The 19,290-nt window shown below is 42.1% G+C and overlaps 1 protein-coding gene and 1 long non-coding RNA gene across 2 annotated transcripts; one reads left to right on the forward strand and one right to left on the reverse strand.

Annotated features, from left to right (window-relative positions):
- Nucleotides 1-9,884: 9,884 nt before the first annotated feature.
- Nucleotides 9,885-14,804, forward strand: LOC125704895 (E3 ubiquitin-protein ligase TRIM39-like). The gene is made up of 8 exons (XM_048971034.1): nt 9,885-10,159; nt 10,624-11,257; nt 11,388-11,483; nt 11,767-12,000; nt 12,328-12,445; nt 12,923-12,967; nt 13,139-13,165; nt 13,415-14,804. The coding sequence occupies exons 2-8, from the start codon at nt 10,625-10,627 to the stop codon at nt 13,948-13,950; spliced, it is 1,689 nt and encodes a 562-aa protein (XP_048826991.1). The 5' UTR covers nt 9,885-10,159; nt 10,624; the 3' UTR covers nt 13,951-14,804.
- LOC125704912 (uncharacterized) lies at nt 11,836-13,327 on the reverse strand. Its single transcript, XR_007381277.1, has 3 exons — nt 13,035-13,327; nt 12,744-12,829; nt 11,836-11,913 (listed from the first exon to the last, which is right to left on the reverse strand). It is a non-coding gene; the product is annotated as an uncharacterized LOC125704912 (long non-coding RNA).
- Nucleotides 14,805-19,290: the final 4,486 nt, after the last annotated feature.

Below are 19,290 nucleotides of genomic sequence, written 5' to 3' on the forward strand. Positions count from 1 at the left end.
TTTAACGTGTAAACAAACTTCATTACATTAGTTTTTATCGAGTAGGATGGCTTCACATCCACAAATACTACCCTACAAAACTGACACCGTACGTGTTGAACTCATTTTATTCTGTCGTGTCATGGTGAAGTTTCAGATTTGCTTTGGCATTGTAATGGTTGCAATTAGTTTCCTTGTAAAGTGATCGGTAGTTTCGCAGCCAGGGTTCAACAAGGGCATGTTTATCATAGTGGTTACATCCCCACTGACTTATGTTTACAGGGACCTCAACAGTGGGAGTTTGACATTTTGTGCCTAGAGGGACAGAACTTGAGCCACAACATTCCTTCACTATCTCACAACATCTGGGCCTAAGAGCCTAAGAATTGGCAATAATTCATCATTCTGAATTATTTGACATTTCTATTTTTGGTCATATACTGACCACATGAGCGCTCATACACGCTTGAGGTTACAGAAATCTTTTTGGGTAGAGTGTCACCATAGCCTGTTCTTATTTCAGCTACTGTCACTTAACTCTATTTACTTTTCTAGTTCTCTATTTCTATTTTTGTTTTTTTGTTGCAGGTTAGAGAGTGACACTTCCTCTATTCTGTTACTGATCATTATCCGAGATATCTTAGATTCTTGGGTTCTGTTTTCCAGACAGCTACTACGGAGTTCCTGAAAAAGCCCCCCCCCCAACCATAACCCTAATCCCCCCCCCCCCCATAAGACCCTTCAGATTATGTGCAATGATGTTACAAGTCTCTCAACATGTTGGTAGCTCCCACCGATGTAGAAAACGTGAAGATTTTCTGTTAATACCAAATTTAACTCACAGCATTTTTAAAAGAATTGCTAACACTAGATGACACAGTGGATAACATTAGATGCCACATCCTCTGCCTTTCATCAAAATGAATAGCAGTTTGTACCTTTGCTTGTCACTGGGGCTGAACCCTCAAGGGTAGATATACCTTTCAAGATACAAAAATGGACTATAAGTAACATTTTTGTACTATTAGGGACACATTAATGTTGTTTGTACCGTGGGGATGTTCCTCTGAGTCCATTTCTGTACCGTAAATTAGACTAAAAGGTACATATACCTCCAGCTAGGGTACAAATGGCAGACCCTTGAGGGTACAGCAAAGATACAAATTGCTGCTCTTTTTTTAAAAAAATTTGTGGACCAAAAGCCCATAATTATTGGTTATAATTTGTCACAGTTAAATGCCCCTTGTTATGATCTGAATGCACCATACCCAGTCACAGCCCATTGAAAGCAGCTAACCCCATTCATCAGTTTGGCCACGTTTCTGAGTGTCATCCTCCGCAGGTTCTCAAAAGACAGAACAAAGCATCTCATCTTGTCAGTATGCCATTCCCGTTCGAGATGCCGTACTGTCTCACTTGGGTCCAGCTGAGACATACCTCCCATAACATACTAGGGGGATTTCTATAATGAGCGAATTCCATGCTGCTAATGAGCCAGAATAATACAGGAGATAGTCAGCGGTATGCGCGAGCAGAAAACACGAACTGATCAGACTTAATGTGTGTGGCTGGACTTCAGATAACTCCTGTTGTTTATCAGTGGCTGCTCTCTCCTAGAGTGGTCTGAGCAGTTCAGCACCCCCTCCTCCCCCCAGCCCCTGCTTTGTGTTTTTTAGCATTGTAATATGTTTTGCTGGTGGAATTCCTTTAAGTTTAATGGCTGAAACTCTTCGATTTAAAATGTGACAGAATAACGATGTGTACTATCAGCACTGGGCAGAATTCTATGAGCAAGTGTATATATACCTGAATACTGACTACACAGTCCTGAAGGTATTCAGTACTTTATTCAGATACAATACTTAAAATGTGTATCTTACTGAGAATCCTTTTAGAAACTGTAACATATGTGTGAGTGTGAAAAGTGTTTCGTGATTGGATGTGATAGTTTTTAGTAAACAGGTTATTCTTTAAAATATCTGACACACAAGCAAACCAGTGAGAGGATATTTATGTGCAAAAAGTGAAGAAAACAATGACATAATATGTCTAACCACAGTTAACAGTTAAGCAATGCAGACTTATATTTAGCATTTTTTAAGTTAAAATATTGGCTGAAATTTAAACAGGCAGAATTGTAAATCTAAGGAGAGGCTGCTGGTTCGTAGAGTGGGAGGAGACAGAATATCCTCTGTTTCTTTACATTAAATCTTGAAATAAGTAACTTTGAAATGAATAACTCATTCCTTTCATTTTATTGTCATTTAAAAACATATTTTCTCTGTTCTTTGAAAAATTCACTGTTATAAAATGTATCTTCTTACTTCGATTTTATCAACCAGCCGCCATTAAATTTCACTTACTGTAAAGAATAAGCTTTGCTCCTGTTGTTCTTCGAATACAAGGCTACTTAAAATTACTCATTAACAACCTCAACATGTTCCTTTATACTATTTGAAAGTGTTTATGTACTGAAACGTAAACACGAAGAGCAACCCATTATATTTAAAATTAATGTATGCATTACATTTTATCAAAATATTCTCAATACATTTAGAACATACAGTGGTACTTGAAAGTTTTCCTTTTTTATATTATCCCAAACATTAATTCCTAATTTACCATAAGAATCCAATACATTAAGTGAAGTCATGCCAACCCTGCCCTCCCCTACCCACTCACTGTTATAACACAACGGTCCCCTAATAGCCAGACATGACAGGACAGACAAGACGCAACATTGTAAGGCCGTGCAGATTGATGCAGACAGAGAAGCCAGGACAAGACAAAACATAATTAGATCTTCAGTCCTAAAAGTAGATGGGAACACAATTGAACAAATGAGACAAAATATCATTACTTGGTCAATTACTTATTGAGGAAAATGATCCAGTGTCACAAATCTGGTAAAAGTATGAGCTGAGCAGGTAATTTGAAGGTAAGATTAACGTTAGGTGTTGCCAATCAGTGTTACGGTTGTCAGTCAAAGTGATGACACTCAGGTGTGAATGGGTTCATATTAAAATAACGGGGTTCTATCGGGGGCTTCATCTTCAAACAGGTTTGTGCCGTATCAGTGTCATGTATCATGGCACACTTAAAGGACATTTCAGAGGATGTCAGAAAAAGAATTGTTGATTCTCGTCATACAGGGAAGGGCTAGAAAACCATCTATAAAGAGTTTGGACTGCACTAATCCACAGTCAGACCGATTGTATACAGATGGAGGAAGTTTAAGTCTATTGTTACTCTCCACAGGAGTGGTCGACCAACCAAGACAACTCCTACGGCAAGGTGTGTGATTGTTTGTCAGGTCCCAAAAGAACCAAGGCCAACTTCTAAGCAAGTGAAAGCTTCTCTCTCATTGGTTAATATTCATGAGTCATCAGGAGAACATCAGAACACTGAACAACAGTGATGTGCATGGCAGGGTTGCATGGAGAAAGTCACTGCTTTCCAAGAAGAAACATTGCTTCCAGTTTACAGTTGGAAGAAAAGCATGTGGACAAGCTTGAAAGCTATTGAAGTAATGTTTTACGGACAGATGTGGCCGAGATAGACCTTTTTGCGTCGGGCCAGCCGGCATGGAGAGTGAGCCCCCATCTCCCACTCTGAGAGATGGAGACTCAGCCAACTTCTCTTTGGGGCCCCAACAGACATTTCTGACCATACTGGGACTCCAGATCAGGTCAGTGTGGACTTAAGGCTGAGGAGGGGGCCCATGGAGACAGACTTAGGGCAAGTCCCAGAGAGTATTATTCTAAGTCCTCTGGCTGAACTTCTTCTGGGTATAATCACCCTAGCCTGGTGGCAACTGGCGTGTCAGGCGTTGGTCTGGTGGCAACCTGCAGGGAACAAAGAAGGCGCCAAAGTGACGCCAGGAGGTGAGGCGGGCACAGACAGGACAGGAGTAGGTAAGGTGGGCATTGATGAGACAAATGGAGGTGAGATTGGCACCAAGGGGACGCCTGGAGGTGAGGTGGGTGCAGCCGGGACACCTGGAGCGACCTCAAAGGTTCACTGCAGGACAGAATGGCTGCTGCGAGACTGGGCACGCGTGATGTGGCTCCTCTCAGGCCGGGAGCTGTGGACTTGGGCAGAGTGTCCTTCTCTGGCCCAGGAGCCTGAAGTACGAACCCTGTGGGTGAGAATCATGAGACTGGGTCCGGTGACAATGGCTTCCCTTGGGCAAGGCTCTGGAGGCATGGTGACGGCCTCCCCTGGGTAGGGCTAGGGAGGCATGGTGATGGCCTCCCCTGGGTAGGGCTAGGGAGGCATGGTGACGGCCTCCCCTGGGTAGGGCTCTGGAGGCATGGTGACGGTCTCCCCTGGGTAGGGCTAGGGAGGCATGGTGACGGCCTCCCCTGGGTAGGGCTAGGGAGGCATGGTGACGGCCTCCCCTGGGTAGGGCTCTGGAGGCATGATGATGGCCTCCCCTGGGTAGGGCTAGGGAGGCACTGGGATAGGTGAGGCGGCAGTCATCGGCTGACCAGCTTCATGTGGCGGAGAAGCATAGTGCTTATACAGGGAAAGGCACAGATAATGGGAATGTAGACATTAATGACCAGACTGGGGATGATGAGACAAACAGGTGCTTAAATACAAAAACTAATAAGGGGCAACAAGTAACAGGCGTGGCTCATCTGGGCCTCGTTAGGGAGAAGACATGAAGGTCAGGTGTACATTATGGCCAGGACGTAACAAAAGTGTTACACAGAATTCAAACTAAACAAAGCAAAGTAACCTAAAAGATCTTTTTACAGGTGCTGTTTAGTGAAGAAACCCTCCTTGTGTGTTGCAGGCCAGTAGCCAAAACACAAAATGTTACTACATTTAGCTGACCAGGGTGGGCAATTTCATATTTTTTTACTACATGTCTATGTGTCATGTTGCTGACAAAAACTTTTCAGGGGGTGGGGGACTTCAAACCTGTTATTATAGTATGTGGCTGCTGCTCTGTTATTGTTTTTTAAGCAGTAGCTTTAAAAGAACTACTGGCACCTGTAAGATGATGTCATGAGGCAGCACCAGGGACAGAGGTGCGAGAAGTGGCAATAAAGAGAGTCCATGTCTCCTCGACAGTCGGACTCGCGTGTGTTACTTTCGGTAACACGACAGCTCCATGCTAGTGTCTTGTTCCCACACTAGCGGTGGGCCCATCTGAGGTCGGGCCCGGGGTATAATTGTACCCTTTGTGCCCCCTGTAAACCAGCCCTGATTACCACTAACACGTATAAATTAGTGGTAATCAGTGGTAATTAAGCCACAAATAAAATAATGTTCATCCTTGGCTGGGGGTCAAAAAGCATACCACATTAAATCACATGGAAATCAGTATGTCCACCAAAGGAAGGCATGTGAGACTGCCACAAATGAGAAACTGGCAAAATGAAAAATAATAATAATAAGTAGCAATTCTATTATGACAAAACACACACACACACACACAAACAAAAGCACTGAGGAATACAGATACAGACGTCAGTGCCTGCGCATGCCTACAAAGCGGCAGGCTACAATAGTCGTTCCGCTTGTTCAGTCACTGCTTATCTCACCATCTCTCATGTTGTATCGAATACAGTGTTACCGCGGGTCAAAAGTATTAAAAAGCATTACAAAAATTGAGCTAAAATCTAGACATTAAACACCATCAAAATTTCGTAAATACGATTCCTTTATTTCTTAAAAAACACAGTTAAATCTAAAATTACAGTTGAAACCAGATATTTACATACACTTCTGGAAAAAAAAACTTATTTTCTTTATTGTCAAACATTAAATCAGAGTAAACAGTCCGTTTTAGATCAATAAATATTACCATATTTTTTGCATTTGTTAAATGTCAGAATAAAGAGAGAGAATTTTTATGTATTTTTTAATTTAATGGCTACCTCACTGAAAACTATAGACAGCAATTTCTAGCAGCATTAAAGTCTAAAAAAACTGATATCCCCTTTTAAAGTATAGGACAGTTATTTTGACAGCATAAATCCTTATACAAATGTCCCTTCAAAACTATGGATAGGATATTTTGGTAAGGTAGCACAACCTGACGGGTATAACTGAAAAATAATCCTATATGGTAGCAAAAAAAAGGCAGTAAAAATTGCAGAATGCGGACCACCTGCTATAAAAGTCTGACGGATTTTAATCACATATTTTGATGTCCTCTGCATAGGCAGATCATTTTTGCGTGTAATCTTTGAAAATCAGCCATTTCAACTGTAACGAGATATTGGTTCGGCGTTTTGGACGGATAGCAACTCAGGCACCCCCCTTGGTTTTCTAGATTTCGTTGTGGGCTAATTTCAATTAATGCTTGAATGTTCGCCTGTGCAACTTGCCAGTTTATTAGTGGGAAAACGTTACATCGTTATCTTGTGAAAAATGAAAGATCGATCTGCCGAACAGATTTAATAATATAAAGAAGAGATATGTCGCATGTCAAATAAATAAAATATTGTGCCATTCGAGTGGTGAAGAGATCATGAGGCAGACAGAAAAGTTCATTTTTTAGCGACTCATTGTTCAATTGTTAAAACGCCAGCGGTAAAACAGCGAGTGAGAATAAACGCACACACAGATGGGGGGCCTTTAGGGTGACAAAATGTAAAGATATTTTAAGAAAAATATGAATTTGCGTTAAACACTTCAAATGATGGCGCGTTACATCGGTTTTTATTCTGCAGAAAACGAAAGACCGATTTAATAAATTATAAACAGGTCGAATGAATAAAATATTGTGATGCTCGAGTAGCATAGAGATCATGAGGTGGACTGCAACGTAAAGTTTTTAGCGGACTCTTTTATTGCGCAATCTTTATAAGGACAGCGGTGAAACAGCGAGCAAGAATAAACTCACAGAGGAGTCTTTATGGAGACATAAGTGGAAACAGGTGTTGTGGGTTTTCTTTCCCTGCCAAATCAGACGTCAGAAGCCGCTCGTGTAGATCCAAATTCAGTCTTTATTGCAACAATGATGTTACAACCAAGGCCGGACACTTAACGTGTGTCCAATACTGTTTTACAGCAATTTTTATACAAGTTCTTATCATTCAACAATATCTCGTCACTTGAGCATCATCATTCCTTCAACCATTCACAATCATTGTTTTCTCCCTTAATTTACACCCCTAGGTAATAAGTTTGTCAGTCATTTCTTTTACTGTTTGGTCCCTCGGCGGAACATAATGGTGGTGCGACCATCTCCACTTGGTTTTTTAAAAATGCTCAGCCGTGTGCTTCTGGTGAACTCAGGTGAATCCCTTCCTTCAGTAGTGAACCTTGGCAGCTTCAGCCTGTTGCACATTGACTAACTAGAAGGTTGATAATATATTTGTCCTTTAACATAGTGATAAGGTATAACACTCTTAAAAGTGGATATTCATACATTTAGGGCTAACAAAGTAACTAACAGAAACTCTTAGACTAACAAAAGTTGCAAATACATACTCAGTCGATTACATTGTGTTGATGCCATTATAATGATTACATTGTAATGATTACATCATGGGTATTTGGCATGCTTTTTTAATAATATCATAATGATTATATTCTACGTTGTATAGTGCTAAATAATATTCCATACAGGCAATAGAGACAGGGTGCAATGACTCATACTCGGCTCCGATGTGGCTGGGCAGAGGCTATCAGACCAACCTATCAGTGACCTGACCTCCACTGAACCTCCATTGGGCAGAGGCTATCAGACCAAGCAATCAGTAACCTCACCTCCACTGAACCCCCACTGAACAAGAAAAACACGTCTTTCCCACTGCCCCCTCCCTTCCTGCTCCCCTGCCCCTTTTCCAGGCCCAAATTGGTCACATAGAAATCCCAAACAGGAAAAGCATTATCTGATGTTAATGTAATCAAGTATATACTCATGCTTGGTCTCATCTGAATGTTCTCAGTGCAACTGATATAATAGTCTCAGTCTTAAATCAATATATCATAATATTATGACGATCTAGAGAATTTCATAGATGCTGCCTTTTTGGAAGCCTCTGCCCCCTCAGTGAACAAAAGGCCCCCATTAACATTTTTTGACCATTGTCTTGAGAACCTGTCTGTCTAATGACCTAGTATACCCCGAAGAGGATCACAAAGAGATCACACCCTAAAACCCTAAGTAAAGAGTAAGTAAAACATCTTTCTTCTTCGCTCATCTAAGTGATACAAAGGTGTGTCACTTAGGTTTGACCTTTGACGGTCAGGTGAGCTCTGTCATAAAAACAAGATTTTTCAATTGAGACTTAAAGCTAAGGTTAAAGGTTATCACTATCTTCCAAAAAAAAAAAAAACCTATTGCTTGGGTTGGTATTTAACAAAGGGTCCACCAGACAGTTGGGTGTACATTCTTTAGCCAGAACTTGCACATGGAATGGGTGATTAGCATGCTCACCATGTGTAGCCTGTACTAAAGAATCATTCAGTAATCACAGCTCCCATATAATGCTGTACAATTATCATATTTAGTCAAATCTGTGTCACAACCAGCATCTGCATATTTTGCTGGGGTATGTATCACTTTGTCTCTGTACTGTCTTGCATGCAGGTGTATAATGTAGTTATGTTGGTCTCTGTTGTGGTTTTGTGGTTCTTATACTGGGAGAGCGGTTGCATTATACTAGTAATGATAAATTGCTATCTGGCCACTGAGTCTTTCAAACATACTACCGTTGAGTCGGTCCCTGAACTAACTAAATCAACCATGCTGATTCCTGCCAGTCAGTCTCTGAGTTAACTACATGTACAGTGTTGAGCATTTCAGGTCCAGAAGCTACAAATCCAGACTAAGATTTTGTTACTACCATCCAGTTGAGGATAATGAGTTACAGTCACAGGGTACTCAGCTGGTTTGTAGAAATTACTGTATTCAGCCATTGTTCGATTGCTTGAATGAGGGTAAATCTTGGATGAGCAGTAGTTTTTTAAACCCCAATGAAAGTAAGACCGAGATTATTCTGTTTGGTCAAAAGCGTATTGATTGCTTCCCTGGTCTTTTGGGCTCTCCTTCTCCTTATCTTCGAACATCTGATAAGGAACCTAGGTGTGACCTTTGACAGCGTTTTTAAATTTGATAATCAGCTCTGTCACGTTTTTATCAGTTGAGACTTATAGCTAAGGTTAAAGGTTATCTCCCCCTTAAAGATCTCGAGAAGGTTATCCATGCTTTTACAACCTCCCGGTTGGATTACTGCAGTTCGTTATATTTTGGAATCGATCAATCGCAAATTCGTTGTCTGCAGTTAGTGCAAAACGCAGCAGCTCACCTCCTCACTGGTCAGCGTAAGCACTGCCATATATCTCCAGTATTGGCCTCGCTTCACTGGCTACCTGTGAGGTTTAGAATTGAGTTTGTTTTGGGTCTGTTGGATTTACAGAAATTACTCAATTAATCTAATGACCTGGATTAGTAATTACAGGCGCCTCGCAGTGTATATGATTTGGCAAGAAATGAAACGTAACTCATTTTATGGAAAATTAACATGTATACCTTCTCAGGATTCATAATTTCCAGATGCTTTTGTGACATTGAGACTAAGCTGCTGTTCATTGTGGCCATATCATCATCCTCTACAAAGTATTAACCTTTTGTTTTAAAGCTGGATTTACATAACAAACTGTCACTTTATGTGACTCTGACATACTAAAGTTCAGTCTTATAACTTATGCCACTTGAATGAAAAAAGTGTCATAACACAACTGTATGTAGTATACACCTATGATGGTTGACATAGAGGTTGCCAATATCAGCATTTATGAGGGCTGAAAAATTTTGTAAAAGAACCTGTAAATGCTTTTGACAAGAAATGTCGGCTGTCATGAAGGGCTTATGTTGGTGTCATGCAGCCTTAAGTGCTGTGTTACTGATTCATTTTACTCTTAAGTACAGATTTTAATTAGCCTCGTTCTCTTGCGAAAAAAAAAATCAACATATGTCTGATAAGGAACACTTTTTTCAGCTGTAAATAAGGTGTTGTGCCTTTCAGTCAGGCAGGTTTGTCAGATTCCTGGGATTAGGCGGAGTCTGGCGAAGACACATAAGCAGGCATGCAGTCTCCCGCTTCTCATTTACCTGCGACGACAGACGTTCCTTCAGCACACTGCTGAGCTGCAGCTGCAAGAGACTGTCGCAAGGCAGCACCTAGGAGACCAGACAGCACAAAACTTCCAGGTACAGGTCTGCTACCTGGATCCTTATTCTCAATGTTAAATCTGAAAAATGTAGTTTGACATGCACTTCAGATACGCAGAAAGCGCTTCATGTGTATTTCTGCTGTTGACATCAGTGTCTAGGTGTTTTGCTGTGTTATTTCTAACGGTTGTTTCTTGGATAAATGTCTTGCACATCCATCCATCCATCTGCCATAACTGCTTGTCTAGTACAGGGTCATGGTGTCTTTGATACCTCATAATGCCAAATATAAATCACAGTGTGACTGCTGCTGCCCTTTCAGCTAATGGTTTGGTTAATGCATTAATTGGAGGTGTTAATGCCATCGAAGGTGCAGCCCAACCCTGTGCTGCCTGGTTGTTCATGACTTCGACTATACAGTAATAAGCAGTTAGAAGATGGATGGATGTACATGCTACAAAGAAGCCCCAGTCATGCCTGTTTTGCTCTGTCTGTCTGCTCAGGATGGCCCTGTTGCAGAGCTTCCTGTCCGCAGAGCAGCTCCAGTGCTCCATTTGCCTGGACATCTTCACCAACCCTGTTTCTACCCCATGTGGCCACAGCTTTTGCATAGCCTGCATTGGCAGGTACTGGGACGAGAGTAGAACCTGCCAGTGCCCTCTGTGCAAGGAGATCTTTTGTAACAGACCTGATCTGCACATCAGCCGAACCCTCAGGGAGATCACAGAGCAATTCAAAGTCGCGTCGGGCTTTGGGGCTCGCAGCCATAGCCAGAGAGTGTCCTGTGTGAGCCTACCAAAGCCAGACGAGTTGGCCTCTGTTGACTTTGCAGAGGCGCGGTCCCGTTGGACCCCATCACATAGCCAAGTTGCCGACAGCTGCATACTTCCAGCCTTAGCTCCCCCGGTCCCAGACGAGGCCCAGGTGCTCCAGGCACAAGCCTCAGGTTCTCGTCTGGCTTTAAGGAGGTTCACGTTGGGCGGGCCTGAAGACTGCCTGCACACAACACTGAACCAGAAGCACCAGTGGTGCATGTTCTGCAAGAGCGACCAAACGTGCACCTGTGAGAGATGTGCAGAGATGGACCACACAGACCATGATGTCATCTTCTCGGAGAGAGAGGGGCTGCTTAATAAGGTGCGCCTTTACATAAACCCTTCATTAACAAAAAGATAGTTACTGTTTTGTAGTGATCATTTTCAAATGTGCTGAACATATATTTCATAACAATTATAAAAATTAAAAATTGTAACATTGTTGTCTATAGTCTCTGTTAGGAATAACTGACAAAGAAATCCAGGAGATGATCCAAGACAGAGTGAAGAAGGTGGAGGAGATAAGAACATCCCTGGTGGACATCAAAGTAGGCACACTTTTTAAGATCCTTAAACCCATTGAACACTGATGCATTAGAGAACACTGCTGTCCAAATTGGGAGAAAATATGACAAGTGTGGTTCAGATCACCACACAGTTATGAGTTTCTCATAAAGGGGGGGTGGTTCATATTTTAATGAAAATACATTTTACAACATTAATACAGAAGTCGATTTGATGTACTAACAGGCATAAGCAGTATAAAATGAGATTTTAATGCTACGGGGATTTATTACAATAGCCGCCACCTTCCCTCATGTCCCTGACCAGGAATCTACGGAGACAGAAATGTTGGGCAGCCTGCAAGTCTTCAGCACCCTGGTCAGCTCTATCCAGAGAAGTCAGGCTGAGCTGCTCGAGATCATCGAGATGAACTGCCAGGTGGCTGAGCGCCAGGCCGTGGACCTGATTCAGGAGCTGGAGGAGGAGATCGAGGAGTTACTGAGGAGGGGTGATTCCCTTAAGCAGCTCCTGCACTCTGAAGACAATGACTTTTTGCTTGAGGTCAGACAGATTTCCTTTGCTGACTGATGTGTTGTGACAGTTGCTTTTAAATCAGTGTTTCCCAATCTGGTCTTCGGGGACCCACAGTCGGTTCAAGTTTTTGCTCCCTCTAAGTTCCATGCCAGACAGTCCACATTTTTGCTTCCTACCGGGAGCTGGGAGGGAGCGAAAACATGGACTGACTGTGGGTCCCCAAAGACTGGATTGGGAGACACTGTTTCAAACTGTTTATTTTAAGAGTTTTAAGGAGTACTTTGGTTTGGGCATCAAAATGTTTAAAATATTTGTTTGGCTGTGAAACTTGACCAGCTTTGAAACCCCCCACAGACTAAGGACTGGTCCAGCATATCGGTGAACCCTGACATCTGCGTTGTAAAGGTACACAAGATTGTTTCAAGGCTGGTGGAGCCCTTCCAAGAGGAGCTGAAGAGGCTCCCAGAGAAAAGTAAGCTTGTGGCGCATTTAAAAATTTTACATTATAAATCCTCCCAAGAAACCGTGACCTGAGAATCACAATTAAAAGATATTCAATATTATGCTTGAAGTGTAAACTGTATAATCTGATATTGATAAACAGGTGCTTCCAATAATATTTACTTTATAGCACGCCTGACGGTTTGCTTCCTGAACTGTATCTCGGTACAGAAGGAATGTGTCAAAATAAATGTGCCAAAGGTCACAATTCTGAAATGCAACACACACAAAAAAAATGAAAAGGAGCTGGTAATGTAAACCACAGTTACCTTTGTCCCACATTGCTGCATGCATCTCCTCTTGGCTTAAATCACAGCAAGTCTGGATATTGGATTCATGTTTCTATTTGTCTCTGCTTTTTAAAATAACAATCAGATGCACCGTAAACATTAGTTACTGTCAGTGTGAAATATTGTCATAGTTATATCTACGCTTTCTCTTTAAACAGGTTTACGGGCTACAGCGGACTCCACCCCACTAATATCACAGCCAAGTAAGCCAAAGTGCTAAACAAGACAGAAACTATTTCAATCTATAAACTCTCACCATAGTTTTTTTACCTCAGGAATGTCATTAGAAGTCTCTCTGTAATCTTTCTCATAACAGAAGTGATGTGGTGGGGCAGGATGTGTAAATAAGGAGTCTGTGTTTTTCTTTATTTCAGAGGGCAGGAAGATCCAGGAATATGCAGGTCTGTATTCTTCTGTCAGTCTCCACTAGTTGTTGTAGTGCTTCCTACTTTAAGCTCAGACGTGACTTTACTCAGCCTTCTTATGGCTTATTGCAAAATCATTCTGGGGTGTAAAACGTTTCTCATTAAATCAGCTAGTTATTTTATAAAGCACTATTACAGGTGAAAATATTTTCGACTTTCTTTCTGAGAAAAAGCTGAAAATGACGTTTTACACGTACCCTTTCTCTGCTGCTGCTCTTCTTAAAGTGGATGTCAGGCTGGATCCCAGCACAGCTCATCCCAGGCTGATCCTGTCTGAGGACAGGAAGCAGGTGTGGTGCGGAAGCAAGACCCAGAGAGTCCCCGCCCACCCGCAGAGATTCGACCGCATTTTCTGTGTTCTGGGCCAGGAGGGCTTCACATCAGGTCGGCACTACTGGGAGGTGGAAGTGAGGGGTAAGACTGACTGGGATTTGGGTGTGGCCAGTCAGTCTGTAAACAGAAAGGGTAAGATCACGGTCCATCCAAGCCATGGTTTTTGGTTCTTAAGCCTGAGGGATAAAAGCAATTATGGGTTTCAGACCAGTTCAACCAGTTCCCACCTAAGACCCCAGAAAATAGGTGTCTTCCTGGATTACGATCGGGGCCAAGTCTCATTTTATAATGTGGAGGCTAAACTGCACATCTACACATTCCACGGGACCTTCTCTGACACCATCTACCCCTTCTTTTGCCCCTGTAGCAATAAATCTGGGAAGAATGAAGCCCCTCTTATCATTACCCCCGTTGTAATGATAGAGTAAAGTTACACTGAAGTATATGTTTACACTTAAGAGCTGAACTTCAAACATAAGTAGTACAGTGAACTTTTTACTGTATCCACATACCTGTCATAAAACCAGACAATGCACTTTGAAGGGAAATGCTTTCTGGTTGCCATTTAATCCTGTTGAGTAATGAATATAAATGAAAATATTTATTGTAAATAAGTCCACACAGAAATCATTGAAATGATGTTTTAAAGCTCACACTCTCATTGTACATATATGCTTTTTCATTGTTTCCTGTATATAGTTGTTAACAATATGTTTGATAAAATCTCTGTTTTCCTGGCTACCGTTCAAAGGACTTCAAAACTGTTATAGTCACTGTAATTATCTTGATCATGCCTTCTTATACTGTAAAATATTATACATTTCTTTTATGTTTATGTTTTATGTTATGTTTATGTTCAACACACACACACACACACACACATATATATATATATATATAAAAAATATTTTTACCTGATTTTTACTTGGTTATTGTCAAGTCCAACATCCTGTCAACCTCCAGATCCAGAATCCAGAGCCCAGTTTCCAAAGAACCGGTTAATTAACTGCATTTACTGGCACTGTACACCTTAAATACCATCATGCCTACTATCAGGTATGATGAGTTTCACTGAGCTGAGCAGTATGTTCCTGAATTCTTGCTCATGTGTACCCACTTTGAGTACATGCAGAAATTTCCTTTTGGTATTTTCCTCTGATCGTGTTACAACCCCTGCCTGTCTTCCCGGTTTTGATGTTTGGATTGTGTTTTGTGGCCCTCAATAAACGAATATGGAACCAGCACATGGACCCAGATCCAGTTCATCACAGTAATGGGTGAGGGGAAGAAATGTTACAATTTGATTACAATTCATTTTAGCCATTCCTGTTTGGGATAAAAGTGAGAAAAGAATGAAATCAGATTAACATAAATTTTGATTATTATTTTTTTCATATGCTCTTCACTGTTCCAGTGTGTTTGTTTGCACTGCAAGGGCTGCTTCCCCTGAATTAGACTGTACCAGGGTTCTGTATCTCAGAGGGTGTAAATATATGTTATAATTAGGAAACCTGTAGTTCAGCTCTCCAGTGTAAAAAAATATATGAGGTTCTAGAACATGTGCTAATGTTCTCAGTACCTATGCACTGCAGTTTTTCTCAATTGCTTTGGTACATTTCATGAAACAGTCTTAACATTCGCATCACTATAAGAGTATTTCTCAAAACAGTTTGTGCATACAGCACAACACTGTGGTTTAGATGCACAACCATAACTCCACCAAAACAATTAACTCATGTCCCAAAAGCAAATAATTCTGTCAATGAATTAGTCAGTGCCACCAAAAGTACAACTGGCATTGTTTTAACCATGAGTCAAAATGCTGAGATATATTGTCAGAATGTCCGTGTGAGCTTCTGAGCTCCACAATTCTGAAAGAAAATCATTTTCCACTTTCTCATTGTCACTGACTGATCATTTTTCTTTAGCAAACTTATTCATGTTAAAGACATCAGCAGTTTCACAACCGCAAGGCTCTACAAGAGTCACACGGCACTGTATAAAACAAAAACCAGTCCTGGATAGTTGCCGCCCTCCATTACTTAATTGGCACACCCCTTCCGTAGTTCACGCCTCCATTGCTAACTTGGCACCCCGCCTTGCCTAATTTAAACCCCTCATTTCTAACTTGGAGCACCCATTGCTAACTTAGTGCACCGATCCCTTGCACCTAGGGGATCTGCACAGGCGGAATGCCTTAATGATTCATGGGATGGAATACATGCACTCTCCAGTTTTATGCTATACAGTGTATGAAAACCATCAAACTGATCCCAAATCAGCCCAAGTTCTATTTACACACCTAAATCAATTTTAACCTGCAAAATCATACTGAAAACCCAATCAGTGAACAATGCTGGGGAGCGTAAAGTAGTAATAGTCCATTACGGCTGGAATGGGAAGGCAACTTCAAAGTCCTGAAAATGTCGCTAAAAATACAAATGACAGACATGCTGCTGTAATTTGGATGATCTTATTGTCATATACCCATATATTCTGTCTTCATGGGGCCCCAAGCGGTTGCCTGCACTTGTTTAATTTCGCTACACTGCTTGTATTTGTGGCAGTACATCAGCCCTCTCGTTGTATGGTGGAATATCATTCCTGTATGCATGCGCCGAGTGCGACCGTCTGCGTCGACAGACTAATGTTACAGACCTACGTCCACGAAAGTCCGCACGCGCTACGTGCGCGGACCGTAAGCGCAAACGAAAAAGTGAAGCGTTACTCTGAGTCGGGAAAAAGTTTCTGTTCTGATACGATAAACAGCGACCTCTGGTGAATTTTAGATGTTATAACAGGCAGGCTAGATAAAGAGCAGCAACACCATCCATCCATCCATCCATCCATTTTCCAAACCGCTTATCCTATTGGGTCGCGGGGGGTCCGGAGCCTATCCCGGAATCAATGGGCACGAGGCAGGGAACAACCGAGGATGGGGGGCCAGCCCATCGCAGGGCACACTCACACACCAGTCACTCACACACACACACCTACGGGGCAATTTAACCAGTCCAATTAGCCTCAGCATGTTTTTGGACTGTGGGGGGAAACCGGAGTACCCGGAGGAAACCCCACGACGACACGGGGAGAACATGCAAACTCCACACACATGTGACCCAGGCGGAGACTCGAACCCGGGTCCCAGAGGTGTGAGGCGACAGTGCTAACCACTGCACCACCATGCCGCCCCGCAGCAACACCATGTAGAACAGAAACTACATTACCGTAAGATTTTGTGTACATCATTACAAATGTATGTTGTTGTGAATTTCAGTGTTAATCAAAAGTAAACTAACCAATGTCTAGACATTGTGTATATATTATATTTATGTTTTACAGATATATTTTCATTTATGTGGATATGAATAGAGAACATTTGTGTGGCGATCATTGGAAAAAAGAACATGCTTGTTTCTGCAACTTTGAACTGTGCTTTTGAGCGAACTGGGCAGGGCGGGTTCGTCACCCTAGGTTGGGGGACGGAGGGGTGACGTCAGAGACGGTTGTTACCATCCCTTGCCACTTACCACCATTATGACTGATGCTAAAATACACCGATACACAGACAGTTTGAGAGCCAATGAAATAAAATGCTAGATATGTAAACACGAGGATACTACGTTTTTTAAAATGCATGCGAAAGAACAACACAATGCAAATAACCCAAATAATAGAACTTTCCCTCTTTCCGGTAGGTTCCATTACTCAACACTGAAATCCAAAAACTAGCGAAACACTCCTCACACAGCAGTGATGTTTTAGCTTCTTTATATTCAGACCAACACCACAATAGTATCAGTCATGTGATTCCCCTAGAAACGATATGTGCTCTGATAAGGGGCTTCAGTTGGAAGTCATCATCTGTAGCTGATACACGTTTATTCATGTGTACTGCATTCATCAGTACTGCCTGGGTCATCACCAGTCTTAAGTCATGGGTAGCATACTGTATATCAATTGAATTCATGTGTTTTACATGCCACATGCAAGGTATACAGTCAGACTATAATCTGCAGTGAGATGGCCAGTGGTCATCTCCGCCAAAAATCATGAAAGCTGTAAAGCTGAAAAGGTAATAATGTAATTAATATAAGGAACCCAGAGTTATACAGACAGAAAAGACCAGAGATGTGCAGCAAGTACCAATAAAGTGTGAGATGCATAAATAAGGAGCAAATGTTAAGATTTAAAAAATTAAATATTTCGTAAGATGATGGTTTGCGGGTAGAAGCTTCTTCTGAGCCTCTCAGCTATTACCGAGAGACAGCAGACACACTTTCTAGATCTCAGCCTGGTAGTTGTTTAGAGTGGGATGTGTCCCTGTTGATTTTGGCAGCTGTGCTCCTACATCGTCTGAGGTGTCCTGCAGGGAGGCCAGGTCAGCTTTGCAGATGCCTTCAGCTGAACATACCACCCCTTGCAGAGCTTTGCGGTCCAGGGCAGAGAAATAACCAAATAAGGCTGAGATTCCCCTAGTAAGGATGCTCCCGAATGCTCCAGGATAGGCAGCTTTGGGAATGGCTGGTGAGACCTCGAACCTCCTCAGTTGCCTATAATGGATGGCCGTTGCAGGGTATTATCAGATAAGGTATGTGATTGGACCATGTGAGGTGATCAATGATACAGACTCCGAGTCATCTTAAGGTCTTCACACTCTCGACCAGTTCCCTTTTGATGCTGAGAGGACTGCACTGTTTTTGCCTAAAGTCCATCCTCATCTCCTTAGTCTTGCAGGTACTGAGCAAGAGGCAGTTAATCTGATACCACTGTATCAGACTATCCAAATCATCCATGTAGACATTCTCATGATTTGCAGAGACCAGGCCAATCACAACTGTGTTGTACGTGTACGTCACTATTTTGTATAAGTTGTGCTTGACTATACTATCATGCTTGTATGAGGAGTATAGCAGGGGGTTCAGTACACAGCCTTGAGGGGGTGCCAATTTTGAGGGTGATGGGAGCTGAAGTACAGGATCGATCCCTCCTCTGTTACCTCGGGGCTGCCAGTGAGAAAGTCTAGGACCCAACAGCAGAGGGATGCATTCAGACACAGTATTTTGAGTTTGGAGGGACTATATATGGTATTGAATAGCTGAAATAAAATCTACAATCTCTGAAATAGTTCCCCCTGTCACTGTCCAAGTGGGTGAGAGTGGTATGAAGGACATAGGAGATGGCATCATCGGTGGGCCTATCTCCTCTGCACAACCAAAAACCTTCTACAGCGATACTGTAGGACCTGTGCTTTCTGGGAGCATCACTGCTCGGTATGACAGCTGTAGCTCCAGGACCACAGAGCCCCGCAGAGGGTGATACGAAACGCCAAATAAATCCCCAGGACAAAACTGCCCACTCTGCAGGACAGCTGCATACACGATTGTAGATCCAAGGCATTACATATCGTTTGAGACACTCACCACCTGTGCCATGGACTTCTACCCCCAGGCCATTAGGATCATTGACACCACCGATTGAAAACTGCAATCTGCATTTTAAATACTATCTCATATCTTCTTCTAACATTTATTTTTACTTTTATATCTTTTTTTTCTATATTTCATGCTTATTTCTTAATTTTGTTATACCTCGGTTAATTGGTTATACCTTGTTTATTGCAGTGTACAGTAGCAGCCATTTAATCTCATTGATGGTTTGCCACTACATTCGTACATGTGACGAATTTCAATCTTGAATTTGGCGACAGGCAGACTGAAGCGGATCAGTGGTCATAGGAATTATAAAGGGTGGAACAGATATAGCGT

Source organism: Brienomyrus brachyistius, chromosome 12, assembly GCF_023856365.1.
Source record: "Brienomyrus brachyistius isolate T26 chromosome 12, BBRACH_0.4, whole genome shotgun sequence".
In the NCBI taxonomy this organism is placed as follows: domain Eukaryota; kingdom Metazoa; phylum Chordata; class Actinopteri; order Osteoglossiformes; family Mormyridae; genus Brienomyrus; species Brienomyrus brachyistius.